The sequence below is a fragment of the Strongylocentrotus purpuratus genome, unplaced genomic scaffold (assembly GCF_000002235.5).
Source record: "Strongylocentrotus purpuratus isolate Spur 01 unplaced genomic scaffold, Spur_5.0 spur5_scaffold_5, whole genome shotgun sequence".
NCBI classification, from domain to species: Eukaryota; Metazoa; Echinodermata; class Echinoidea; order Camarodonta; family Strongylocentrotidae; genus Strongylocentrotus; species Strongylocentrotus purpuratus.
The window spans coordinates 19,077,745-19,092,101 of NW_022145611.1; the positions used below are offsets into that span (position 1 = coordinate 19,077,745).

Genomic DNA, 14,357 nt, shown 5'->3' on the forward strand with positions numbered 1-14,357 from the left:
CAATGCTCCAACATAATTAGCCAAAAAAGCAATTTCTTTTGACATCATTACACATGCATTGTTATTTCTTCACTTGATTTGAAGTGAGTGACATGCCGAGAGGTAGGCTCATGTTACTGTTTATAGCGGGTCTCATGACTATTTTAAATGCCAATATTCATGGCTAGTATCTCGGCCTGGTGGGTCTCGGCCCTGGGCTTGTGTTTCCTTCTGTCGCAGGATGCCACTTGCATGCCTGATGAGTCTCTCCATGTTCCCAGAACATTGGGGAGAGTCGTTGATATGTCGGAGACAACTTTGAGGACTTTCTTAGACCCTTTAAACCCATCACCTATGGGAATAGGGTGGTTCCTGTATCGAGCCTTAGGCCTAAAAAAAAAATTGATGACTTGGCGTAACGGGTCACTGAAAATTAGGGTAGGTAGGGCGATTTTTTTTTTTTTGTTTTTTTTTTTTTTTGTTGTTGTTGCTGTTGTTGCTTATATTTGCATACATGAAATTAGCCATTCATACACATACATACATACATACATAAATCTTGTAATAGTGACACTGTTTCAGACAACAGCAAATCAGAAAACGGACCACAGTTTTCCTTAGATGCCTTGATGTTCTTAACCACAAAATTATCAGCGGCCAGATCTTGAACGATTTCTCCGATTGTTGCTTCAATGTCCATCTTCCGAAGAACGCTGAATAAAACGTGAGCACCAAATTTACCCGTGAACTGAACGCCATAGGACGCCATGTTGGGGATACAATCGCCTAGCGGTACTATGGCGTACCTGCCCGCTGCACTCGGCGCGCGAGCTGGCCCAAACACGGCGCGGCAAAGCCCAGAACGAAAGCAACAAACATCCGGGTTTTCCCCACTGCGATATCGATATTTACGCAATCGCAATCGGATCAAAAAAAATAAAAAACCGTAGGGTCCGCGATAAAAATAGGGTCGGGCGGGTTACGCCAAGTCTTCAATTTTTTTTTTATTAGGCCTTAGATAGTGGGGAAATTGAGTAGTTAATGGGTTATAAGAGCATCTTTGGTGTTTGACTGTGAAAGCCTTGTGATGTTAAAGCCCATAATAATAATAATAATAATAATAATAATAATAATAATAATAATAATAATAATCTTTTAGTCCACTCCAAATTTTATTAAACCGAAATGAAAATTCTTTTTGCCCAATTGAACGTGAGCCCGGCAGCCACTGAGCAGCGCCAGATTGACGTTGCTCTATCCCTTATTGTTGAACGCCAAACAAGGTAGCAGCAACTCCCATCTTTTAACGTCTTTTGGTATGGCGCGGCCGGGGATCGAACCCACGACCTCCCGGTTGTGAGGCGGACGCTCTACTGACTGAGCCAACACTCCGGTTCCACTGCACTTGTAGCTATACTTGCTCCCTCTAAAGAAAACAATGCCTAAGCGGTGCCTGTTGGTCCCCCATGATCCTCTTCTTATGTTAATTGAGAGCTGATTAATTGACACCTATCAGTGACCACACTGGGTTGTCTAACCCCCCTGGCCAAACTAGTACAGACAGGCTTTAAAAGGAGATGACTAGAAGATGCTAAAGCAACAGGTCCTGAAGAGTCTGTATGTATGCTGGATTAACTCACGGTTGACTGCTTTCCATTCTATGACCACTCTGTGATAATAAGTTTTTTAAAGATCGTGTTAAAAGCATCAACACTTCATAGGAGTATCAACTATCATGTCATGAGGATAAACTACAAAATGTAAGCCCAGAATTCATCTTTTGGCCGTCTTACTATCCCACTAGCCCTATAATGCCATGGACATTGTACATGGTGTACAGTTTCAAAGAATATATGAGCTGGTCTGAAATCCAAACAGAATGTTTATATTTTTTTATTCAATGAATGCAAATTCTCCTTGGAATTATTACAGTAAAGAAGTGTATGCCAAGATTTGAACTGGTCTATTTTTTAACAGCAACCTATAAATGTCATGGTTTAGAAAGGTTTAGAGGAAAGTAGATTTATTAAAAGTGATTTTGGGAGCCGTATAGTTGTTAAAAACTGCTTTTCTTGATGTTTTCATACAGATTCTGTGGTTTATAATGACATTATTGCTGATTAAGGCACCCATCTATAGATTTGTGCATGGACTCCAAATTTGTCCTTTCTGATCTCCCCTCCTTTAGTACCATATGGATAATATATAGTTGGAGGACATCAACATGACTACCCTTTCTGATTTACTGCCTATGATTCAAAGGAAAGATGCATGCCTAATAGCATCGTGGGTGTCGGAGGATATCCGTTAAGAATTTATGAATTCTGTCTACGGAGGCTCCCCTCACTTGCAGATGAATGATGTATCCTATATGCAAAGTTCTCCTTGATTGCAAGATGCTAGATTAGCAGAGCTTAGTGTGTGGTTGGAAAAAAAATCTCTTGTTTGCTACAGTTGTCTAATGGTAGGAAGAAAATAAGAACAAGATAGCTATGATGTAAGCTTATTACCTTTTAAAGCTTATTTTAGTCGCTTCAAAGTAAGGTACATGTAGGTCAGTTAAAGGAAGTGGCCTGTAAAGATTTATCCGGAAGGAAAAAAAGCATAGTTGTTGAATGCCATCAGTTCAGAGCCAAAAGGGCATTAACTCTGTGTTAAAGTTTGAGTTAACACCCTTCTGGCTCCCAGTAGACAATTATAGCTAAGAGGTCATTAGAACACTGAGCTAGTAAATACCTCTACTACCTTGATGGGATAAATAATATTGATACTGTCATTCAGACAGTTGTACTTTTAGTTTCTCTGAATAACACCTAAAATTCCAACTTTTGCTTTACGGATGCATCGATCATAACGTGTCACTTCATTTTGCTAAACTATTTAAACAATCTTTTAACATTAGTGAAGACCTAATCTCATTTCTTTGCTGTACACAAATTCAAATGTTTTATACTGATCCCAATGCTCAACCTAGCTTTCCACTGAAGTCATCTGCATGTAGCTAGCCACTTATATCACAAACATCCAAGACCTGTTTACGTCATTTGACTAGACAGGAGTACAAAATCCCATCTGCTGGGTCTTTCCCTAGATCGCTACCTTTTCACAATAGCCGGAAGCAAGGCTGTGTGAAACACTCTGGGTTATTTGAGATCATAACCGTGTTCAGACCATAGAAAGAATGTACTCCCCTCAAGTGTGAACTCAGTTGTGAGCAGTGGCAGTGCAGATGTTTTTTTTAGTGACTTCCAAAAATGAGGAGCACTACTTGTGAGATTTTTACTCTCAAGATATCAATAAACAAGGCTTAATTTCACAAACTTGATATTCAATATTTGTTTGCTGTTGTGTTGTTATTTTTGTTGTTGTTAATTTCTCCAACTTAGTAATTTCATTTATACTAGAATGAATGGATGAATGATTACAGGATAAAAAGGATAGTAGAGAATGAATAAACACATGACACATATGGTTAGATTCATGAATGTACAGTCTGTAAAACTACAGTATGTCACTGTACGGTGCCTTTAATGTCAGAAACACTAGCAATCATTGAGGGTGTAATTGGCAAATTAACAATCCATGTCATTTGAAATCCTGAAATAACCTTGAATTTATCAACACGTCATTTACACTGTCACTATCATAGGTATATGTATAACATGTATGCTTTTGTTTGGCTCTCGATAATGAGAAAATTAATTAAGTTGTTTCTCTTCTCATTTTATTCGACCTGATAGGACAAGGAAGAACTGCAGGTGAATTACCCATCCATGTATGAACTGATGCATGACCTTAAAGGCATGGCAGAGAGCAATGCATCCTGGTCCAGGAAAAACTATCTTCAAAGAGATACTATGGCCGCTGCAGCTGCAATTTATAAAGGTATGGTGACTATAAAGGCATTGTTCAAGAGCCTTTATCTTATTCTGTACTTTTGTACTACAATACAGTTGTATTGAAATTGTTATATACAAACCGAGACAAATTTGCTTTGGCTCAGGTTTTTTTCAGTATCGTATGTTCATGTAACCTTTCCCCCATGCCCAAAGCTCTTCATGTTTACATCTCATGTATTATTAAAAATGCCATTAATGTAATCGCCCATATAAAATCAATGAATAATATAGACATAAAGAGTTATAAAATATGGATGAAAATAATGATGCCCTTTACAGCCCCCGATGATAATCCAACCGATGAGGATCTGGAGACAAATATTTGTAACTCCCCCTCACATCCCCCTTCATTAAAAGTTTGAGAAGAAGAAAAATTGAAGTAGGATGTTGACTAGTTAGGGTAAAGAAAACTTTACCCCCCCCCTTCCCTGTTGTTGACGTTAAAGAACTCCCCAAAACCTGAGACTACCATGACGAAAGACTAAGATTGAAACCTAGTTGAGAGACTATTCACGGTGCTAAGCGAGCAAGGTTCAACCTGCAAATTTAATGATACAGAAAAACAACAACCTAAGTTTCATGGATTATGTTCTCACAGCATGAACCAATCAATCACAACAACATGCAGGCATGAAATAAAAACAGAATATATGAACATATATATCAGCCTAATCTTACATAATCCTGGTTTACACAGGATACTGTCACTTTCTGCTGTTCCATAAAACATGTACAAACCTAAATCCAGTCCCAAAGTCAAATTGACTCAAATTTCCCCTTCTTCATAACCCCTATATTAGGCCCCCCCCCCCCCCCAAAAAAAAGAAGATGTATTGCCCTTCGCGACCGACCCAAAAATCTTGAAATCTACCGTCGGCTTTAAAAAAGAATGTATTAAATCATCAAAACTGAGAGATGTCAGCCCAAAGAGGGAGTAAAAAAGAATTTTTTAATTATTAACAAGAAAATAATTCTGACCGACCGACCCATGATTTTGCACCTAAAGAGCAACACAACATCTTTTTTTTTGTTAGGCCTTAGATAATACATTTAGTTATGTTTTTATCTTACACTCAAAGCCTCAAACAAGTTTCTGCATGTTTGATAATAATAAAACTGCTCAAAATACAAGACCAGCAGGTCATGTGACTCATCTTTCTAAACTGACCTAATTTGCATACCGGTACCTTGCCATTAAAAATATGGCAACCCTCTACAGAATCTTATAACTATTTTACCTTTTATAATTCATGTAAAATGTACAGCATAGTTTAAACTGGCTCATAAGTCAATAACGGTTGTTTATACATACATGTGCAAATCATCTTTATCTAAGATATGCAAATTCAACTTGGCTTCGAACGTTTCACTTTCTGTGAATGTACACAGTACAAGGCTAAGTTAATGCATAACTCGCCAAACAAATACACGCTTTAATTCATAACGGACCATACTTATCGTGCCCAACGTATTCAAATAGAAGAAACCATTATTAAATGCCATTGCCATACATTTGAAAGTAAAACTTCAATTTTCACTAATAACTAGTAATTGTACACTTACAACATTGGGTTTATCAAAGAACAACAAAATTAGCGGTGAATCTCAGGTTCATGTCTGTTCATACTAACACACATGTTACTGCAGCGAAGCATACAGCTCCCGCTAGAGGCAAACTTAAAAAATCTCTAAGTAACTTCTCGCTTCTGACGTCATCTGACATTGTAATGATGATGACAATTTACATCCCCCCCCCCCCCCCCTCTAGCCTTCTCCAATCTCAAATGTTTGGGGAACCTCTAATGAGAAAAAGATTTGAAGTAGTATGTTTAAAGCAAGTTGGGTTGAAAAGGCTTAACAACTCATCCCCTTCCTCTCTAAGTCCAGTTTTATCTTAGAAGCAGATGAATATATATGTGGTAAAAGGGTCAGAAGTAGGATATTGACAGATGGTGGGGAGGAGAAAAATAAACATCTTACCTCCCCCCCCCCCCCCCCCCCCACCTCCCATTTCTCTCTTATTTTGTTTCTAAAGCATATAATTTAGGAAAAGAAAATGATGTAGGGCATTGGCATTGACCCCTTCCCATAATTCCACTCAAAGTAAAATTAAGCATACAAAGCTGAAAAGAATAGAGGAATAGTAGAGAAGGAGAAGAACGCCTTTAGTGCCTTCCCTATTCCACAAAATTCCAATTTGATTATGAAGCCGTTACAAAAAGTATGAGAGGGAGAGTAAAAGTAAGAAGTTGATACGAAGTGATGAAGAGGAGCCCCCTCTCACACACCAGTTTGTTTATGAAGTCCATGAGGATGAGAAGGAGAGGGACAAGTTTTTGCATTATTCATCCTTCCACTTCACCTTCAAATCCTCATCTCCCCCAAGATTGGCAGCAATTACAGAATCTGACCCAGTTTCTGAAAAGTGCCCCCTCGGAAGAGAGATCCTCTTTGTAGGTCTTTGGATTTTTTTTTTGTTAACGAGAGGTTAAACGGTGATCACAGGAGCGGCCAAATTACTCCTGCCAGCATGAATTCCAATGCAATCCCAACATGAATGTTTCATGAGCAGCCAGCCCCATGTTCCACATCCCCCAGCTGAAGTTCCCCGTCATTAATATTCATTGATCGTTTCTTTGTTGTTCTTGAGAACGAAAGAAAGCCGGGAGAACATGGGCATGTGACTTCATGCATATCACATGCTACTTTGTGATGGTTGCGATAACCAATGAATATAAATGATCGCTTTTACAAATTTAAGAGGAAATCTGACACCCAATGCTTCCTCAAAACGGATTTGAAGCTCTTGGGCTGGGAACAAGTAACCAGTTAATCACCACATCTCTTTTTTTCTTTTTTTAAATTGGAATTGTATAACTGTACTTTACAAACTTCCTTGATTGCAATGGACAATGCTTCAGGTGATAGCCATTTAAACTAGCATTTAAACTCAATCACATTTTGATGTAGCTAATGTTTCTCTGTATGAAGTTGAATCATTCCTTTCTTTTTTATTCTTTTATCCTAATTCAGGGAATTGATGGTTAATTTATTTTTGCATTTATTATGTATTTATTTGGTGGGGGGGGGGGGGGGGGCGGGTTGAAAAACTTTTAAATATATATGTACATGTATGTTTCTGATTTAACCCTTGTCTTATAGTGTGATGATAAGTGCATTCATGATTAGCCACAGTATGTGTCTTTGCATAAAAAATGTATGTGTTGCTTCATTTTAATATTTATGAATCCTTATAAATGACTTTCCTTGTATAATTCCACAAAGGCATTGCTAAATTGGTTTACAAGAGCAGGTCTTAATCCTGACAATTAAGTGCTGTATTATACAATCATACCTCACTTTGTTGTGGCTATCTCATGACCTATGAGCGTACTGGAACCTTCCCTAAATCCCAATCCTTCCTTCGATCCCACAGATATGTACGGGAATGAAGATGGGTCCGTACCAGCTACTTTTCAAGTCATCTTTATGATTGGTTGGAAACCTGACAAATCACAGGTAAGAGTCTCATTAAATCCTTGGTGTGCCACCATCATGAATGAAATTGCACAATTTAAGTTTCTGTGCTGTTTTGTAATATCAATGGGCTCTAGATGACTTTGGTAGGTAGTACTTTTTGAGTCACCAAAAGCCCTTTGAGATTTGAGTGATGTTTCTCTTTCTAAAAACAAAAACAAAAATGATAATAAAGTCAATTTAAAAAATAATACAATGCATATTTGTTTTATAATTATCACAAACCGTTGAAGTATCAGTACTTTACTGCAAAAACAAACAAAGAAAACAAGACATAAAATAATAGGGGGAAAAAAGTTTAACAAATCAACACAAAACAAACTAAAACAAAATATGTAGAATTTTTTTTATTTAAAAAAAAAAATTTATATGTAGAAAGTTCAAAAAAACATGATCACTAATCAGTGCACAGGTAAATGAAACATCAGCATACATGTGTTAACATTTGGTGGAAATGTATATGGTGTCCACCTTGTACTGTTTTCTTAATACACATATTATGACCATTCTACATGCATGTATAATGATCACATTTAATTCACAAAGTCTTTGTGGAGGATTCTACAGTTTTTCTTTTTACTCTGGAGAAATTGATATTCGATTACCATCATCAAATAACACATTGACTGTTCAGAGTGAAGGGTAAATTGTCAGCTAAAGTGCTCTGCATGAAATGTTAAGTTGTTATCAGCTTTAACTAAGGATGCTTCAAAGTGAGTTTTCTCCTTAGAAGTTGGTTAAATTAGGCTCACAAAGTGCATGTGCTATTTAGCACATTCTTCTTTCTGTTTAGGGACCTAGCATATTTAACCAGCAGTCCAGCTTATAAAAAGATCCATTCCTCTTTTTAAAAACAATTCCCTTTCCTGTTATTTAATTCATAGGTTAATTCACTCATCCCAAGCAAGGTTTCAGAAAGAGGAAATCTAGGTTATAGGTCATTTTCATTGAGGAAGTTTGAAGTTTGGGAGGCTCGTTCCATCTGTATTTAGATTAGATTAAAAACAAATTACTTTTTGCCTGGCAAAAGGGCAAGAAGACAGAGTAGGTGTCGTATTTGTTACCTTCTTGATTTTGTAATGAAAGGATGAAGAACTAGTGTGGAAAACAATGAACAAAGTGAAATGAGCTGTGTAGATGGTGTCAAAGAGAGGTCGGAACTTTAAAAAAATGATTTAATATTTCTAGAAACTCTCATCCGCTGGCCTTGCTTCAGTTTGCGCCTCTCTGCCCGGCGAACGACAAAATGATTATTGTACTTTGACTGACCCCCTTTCTGTGGATGATTATTAAAATGGGTCTCACCTGAACATGAGGGGAGGCCCAGATGTTCATTGTAATCAAGGCCAAGATCGTCGCTTTGATATCCTGATTGTATCTTATTCATAAAGTGCTTTATAATGATGCTCTTTAGACCAAGGATGATCCAATATTGATCATGCATGCCCTTGCCCTTACTGATTAAATCTGCATCAGGCAGGTGTGCAGGAGGGATAGGTGCTTTGTTGGATGCAGAAACTTAAGCAGCTTACTCTGTTTTTTATTAAAATCTGTCTTCTTTGGGGATTATATTATTATGAGATCACAAGCATTTCAGAGCAAAACAGTGGGTGATTATTTAAAGTTCATGGAGTAAGGGTATCATTTCTGAAATCAGGAGGAATGAAAGAGGCAGTTGTAATATAAAGTTTTTTTTATCTGTATGTGCTGGTCATGGTGATACCATAGTAAGGTGAGTATGGTAAATTGATGCAATAGATTGATTCATTGCTTTAGATAAAATTGGTGATTAGTGAACATGTACAAAAGTTATCGTGTTGCCATCCTTCTTTAAAACACCATTGTTTTTATCTAAAAAATAACGATGAATTTTGCTTCTTAAGCAGACTGCAGGTAAAATTCTTCTTCTCATAACTTTAGAACATTTGAGCTGTTTGAATATAGGTAATAAGTTTTCTTTGAATTTGTTGCTTTAGATTAACCCTCACTATCAAACAGAACCCATATGTTGGAGAGTCTGTCGGTCGTATTGCCATTACTTACAATGTTGACAAGCGCATTGTCCCTTTTCATGTATCCCGGATATTAAACATGATTTATTTAATGAAAGTTAGTGTAGTTTTGTATAACTTTTGTAAACTCATTATGAAAAGACATGAGTTTATTGGACTGGACATGACAGAAATTAAATGAAAGTGAGCTCTCTTCAGAATTGCATTTTTTAATAAATTTTTTCTTTTCTTGTTGCCCTACCTACATGTAAATTTGAAACAAGGAAGACAATGAACTGTTATGATTAAATTTGAAAATCTAATCTGTAACAGAGTAACAATGGGAAAAGTATATAGTTACACTTTGTCATGATAGCATGTTGTATCATAATTGGCTTAATTTGTTAATGTTGTGTAGTGGAGGGAATCCAAAGTCAATGAAATGAAAATTAGTGTAGTTTTGTATAACTTTTGCATAACTAATTATGAATAGACATTAGATTATTGGACTGTAGATATGAAAGAAATTAAATGAAAGTTTGCTCTCTTCAGAATTACCTATTCTTATCTTTTCTTTTCTTGTTGCCCTACCTACATGTAAACATGAAACAAAGGGAAACAATGAACTGTTATGATTAAATTTGAAAATCTAATCTTTAACACAGTAACAATAGCAAAAGTATATAGTTGCACTTTGCTATAATAGCATTGTTCTAGCATGATTGGTTTAATTTGTTAATTTTTTGTAGTGGAGGGAATCTAAGGTCAATTTGGTCATTATGAAATATCTCAATTTGTAACCTTGCCTTTTCATAGTAATTGGATCAAAGCCTCTTCTCTTTATTTAGTAGAATCTAAATTAGCATTCCAAGTAACTAATTAATGCCCTTCCCAATATTAGTTCCTAACCCAAGGGGCTTAAAGGTATGATCTGACTTTGTTTTAAAACCATCTTTACAAGACTTATGCTCTATCTATGCACTACTAATACGATTGCTCCTTAAAAATGTCAGTTAAAGGTTATCGATAATAAATACTGTTAAAAAATGATTATAGACACAATCCTGTTGGATGTCCACTAACAAAAGTGGTTACTTGGATACCATTTTGCCACCTTATTATCCCAACATTGAATTTAATTTGTCCCTCCTCATTACGACTCCAGGTTTGACCTTGCCTCGACTTTGCCTACTCAATGCCAGGGCCAATATACCTGTTGCAATTTATCCTACTAATTATGTTTAGATTAAGCAGAAATGAATATTTGACGTTTTTCCATGAGCATCTTTGGATGGTATTGACCATGATTGATTCATGGCAGGAGGATTTGAAAGCAGAGATCAGGAGAGCAGAACCAATTAATCTATCAACTTGTTTCAGGGTATGGTCCCGGTTTATTAAAGCTTGATTATGCGCATCAGTGTGTAAAGGCAACGGGACCTTCGGGTTTGGGAACGTGCTGATAATCAGCTCCAGTGTCATCTGATTATTGTTTCGTCTGATTAACTCTTCTTAGGTCAAACCAAGCCAGTTTGGTTGTGTTGGCTGTTCTATACTATTTCCACCAAGCAGGATGAATCAATCACACTTGACTTCATTCACTCAATAAACTAACTGAGTTAGAAGTAAATATAAAAGCATGAGAATTGTACTAGGATAAACAATTTCTGTATTATAGTTCTCCAATATACCATGGCTTTTAAAAATATTGCCTTGAGAGGAAATGAGAACAAGGTTGTAACAAACAATGTCAATTTGAACAGAGAACCCTAATTAAAAGCAAGCAATAATCCAAAGAGGATGAAAACTTCTTGGAATTTGTGTTTACCGGTATGTACAGATTACATGACAATGTGCATTTTAATATATACCAGTCATTCTTTTTTCTCTTTTTTTTCTTTCTTTCTTTCTTTTGTCTATCCAGCTTTAGTCTTTAGAGCTTTTTCATTGGTTGATAACATTTTCTTAACATTGCAGATGATTTGTAGTTCATTTGTGCAAAGGAATCTGGAAAATAACTTATTGATTTTTTGTTACATTTGTATCAAAAGATACATGTGCCAGATGTATTGATTTTCCTATCCATGATTTGCATTGTAATACTTACACAAATATTTGACAGGAATTAAAAATCAAAGCTTTAACTCTTCCCAGTCTATTGTTTGAAGCCCACATTTCATTGGTACCTCCACAGAGGTTCATATAGCAGTGTGGACACAGTCGTCTTGATGTTCATATACCGGTACACTTGTGACACATTTGAATTTATATCCTGTGTAGGTTTTACATTTTTGTTACCTCTCATTTGTTCAATTTGTTCAATTTCTGGAGAAATTTTTATCAGTTCGCTTTCTATTAGCTAATAACAATGAGTGAATTCTGAAAAAATATAGATGTAACAAAAACCAATCAGCTATTTATTTGTGCATGTATGTATGATTAATTGCAGAGCAGAATACAATTTTTCAAGTTCAACGTAAGAGTAACTCTCTGCTTCCTGAAGACAATTAAATAAGAAGAAAGTCGATGATCATGACTGACAAAGAAGCACACATTTGCTCCTAAAGTTGATAAAATGTTCATTCATCATATTATTTATCAAATTTATTTGATGCATTTTTTCAGGGTAATTGGGTTTGCTTCCTGGGTGCCGTCGTGACTGAGTGGAAATTATGTAACTGATGAAGCTAGGTTGAATATCAACTAAACATATTTTGTTCACAAAAGCTGAAAAACATCGAAGCTTGGGTTGTCCTCATTTCCTCTAATTTGAACGGCCTCCCCGATTCCAGGTCAGTGCATGGAAGAGCTTCATGCAGCAGTCTGGGGGGAGAAAAGGTTTGAAGCCTTGCGTCGAAGATAACGAATGAAACACCCGTCTTGCCACTTTTCATTACCAGCGGAAAAGTAAAAGTGAGTGGTGATGAGACCGGTGCGGTGTTCTACCTGTTTCAGAGGATGCTAGAATAATGACGAATTGATTTACTGGAATCCCAAGACCACTATAATCTATATCGACGAGTTAGAGGAGGATGCATGCCGTAAATCAGGAGCTTTGCAGAGCAGGTCGAACATTCATGGGTTTATTTCTAGGGAGTTTGAAAGGGGAATCGAATGAATAATGCATTGCAGATGCTGTGCATGCTTGGTATCTGATGCGTGCGTGCATGGAACCGACTTTGAAGCGAAATATGCTAAAGAAGAATCTCTTTATCCCTTATCATGCTTGATTGCTTAAATTTGGCAAAGATAATCATGAATACAAAGAATACATCATTAGTACTACAAATGTATGAGAGTGATATTTGCGGACTATTGTAAGATGTAAAAAAAAAAAATATGAAGACTACACAAACATATTATTCTCATAGCATATATTGTGAAAGGCCATACATTTGATGCACAATACTTCTATATGATATTCCTTGATCCAAGCATATAGACCTACCACCACGGTCTGTGGTACAAGCTGATAATTCGCTTATGATATGTATTCAAATAAGGGAATTGAATTTTGATATAATTTTCTTGTTTTAAATAGCAAAATTGTTTCATTGTACCAATAATGAAATGAATCTGTAATGAATACTTTGTTTCTAATTGTATTAAGTTTTTAACAGCTGTTTGTATGAAGAGGTTGTCACATTATTTGATATTAATCCAATGCTCTCATCCCGATAGGCTCAGTAAAGGAACTACCCGATTCTTGTCGGCAAATGGTTTACCGGTACCCAGTTTTCCTCTGTTTCGCTATCAGAGAACACCACCTGGCTATGCACACTGTTATATCAATGCCAATTCTATATTTTGTGGGGTATCATTGGAGAGATCATATCTCTCATGGTTAAGCTCGGGATTCGAGGAGATCATATCGGAGGCAGTGCGTCTGATCCTCGATGACCATAAATCTTCAGATCATTTTTTTTGTGCTCCACCTTGTCCAAGAATTCACCCATTGCTGGACTTACGGGTACAATACATGACATTTGAAAATGACATAGGGCGCATCAGGCAGGCCAATTATTTGGGGCATCAAGAAAACGAAAATCAAGTTGGTACCTGGCAATGGTGGGGTGATAATAATTGCATAGCCTGCAGTAAAAGGCTCTAAGAGTAGTATTTATACTGATGTGGCTCATCTGGGTACATAAGGCTTTATAATGATTAAATAATTATTAACTTTATCATTAAGTAAAAGCTATCCTTAAAAAAGTAAATATAGCAAATCAAAATTCTATGTTACACACATTAGGGAGAATGGTGTATACAAGTATGTTAAATTGTAGATATTAGAAGTTTATTAACCTGTTGAACACTCAATTGTCACATTTCCATAGGCTTAACACAAGAACCATCTGGTTCCTGTAGAAAATGGGTTAAGTTCATATAGGTCAAGATACATTATATGTAAAGGCTATTATTTGAAAATAAATGCAAAGGTGTGGTATCAAATATATAATTTCATGTGTGGTTTTGCCCATTCCATGACCAAGAATAATGTAGTGTTATTCTTTGCCAAATAGAATATAAAAATCACTAATAAATTGTAGATCTTAGAACACAAGTGCCAGTACAGATGTCCATCAATTTGCTATATAGCTGTATTTTTATTCTCACATAAACTCATAATTTCACTCCCATATTGCATTTTGGAAACCTAATAAAGAAAAGGCCACACGATTGTGCAATTTCTAGGGTAAAGAAAGCAATGCTAATTTTTAGTATAATGGATGTAATAAGTTAACTGGAGCTCGTAATTTGATCAAGGGTTTTTTGTAGCAAATTTAAGGTCTGAGATTGTGAGATTGTTGCTTTAGGCTGGAAGAGTTGAGTTACATCTGTCCTTTCCTATATTGTGTCCTTTGGGTATGCTTGTTTAGAATTAAAACAATGGAGAATATAGTGTTTTTCGCTTCTATTTCTTCATAAAGTTGTATATTTTTCTTTGTTT

At 36.2% G+C, this 14,357-nt stretch overlaps 1 protein-coding gene across 2 annotated transcripts in view; it reads left to right on the plus strand.

The window, feature by feature from the left end:
- Positions 1-14,357, plus strand: part of LOC754687 (arginine-hydroxylase NDUFAF5, mitochondrial) — an 80,045-nt gene that overhangs the window by 51,012 nt on the left and 14,676 nt on the right. Inside the window, exons 10-11 of one of the 2 annotated variants that reach the window (XM_030999277.1) lie at positions 3,720-3,864; positions 7,315-7,397. In XM_030999277.1, coding sequence (XP_030855137.1) covers positions 3,720-3,864; positions 7,315-7,397 — 228 coding nt within the window. Of the gene's footprint in view, positions 1-3,719; positions 3,865-7,314; positions 7,722-14,357 lie in introns of those variants that run through there. The other variant, XM_030999276.1, reaches the window with a different exon arrangement.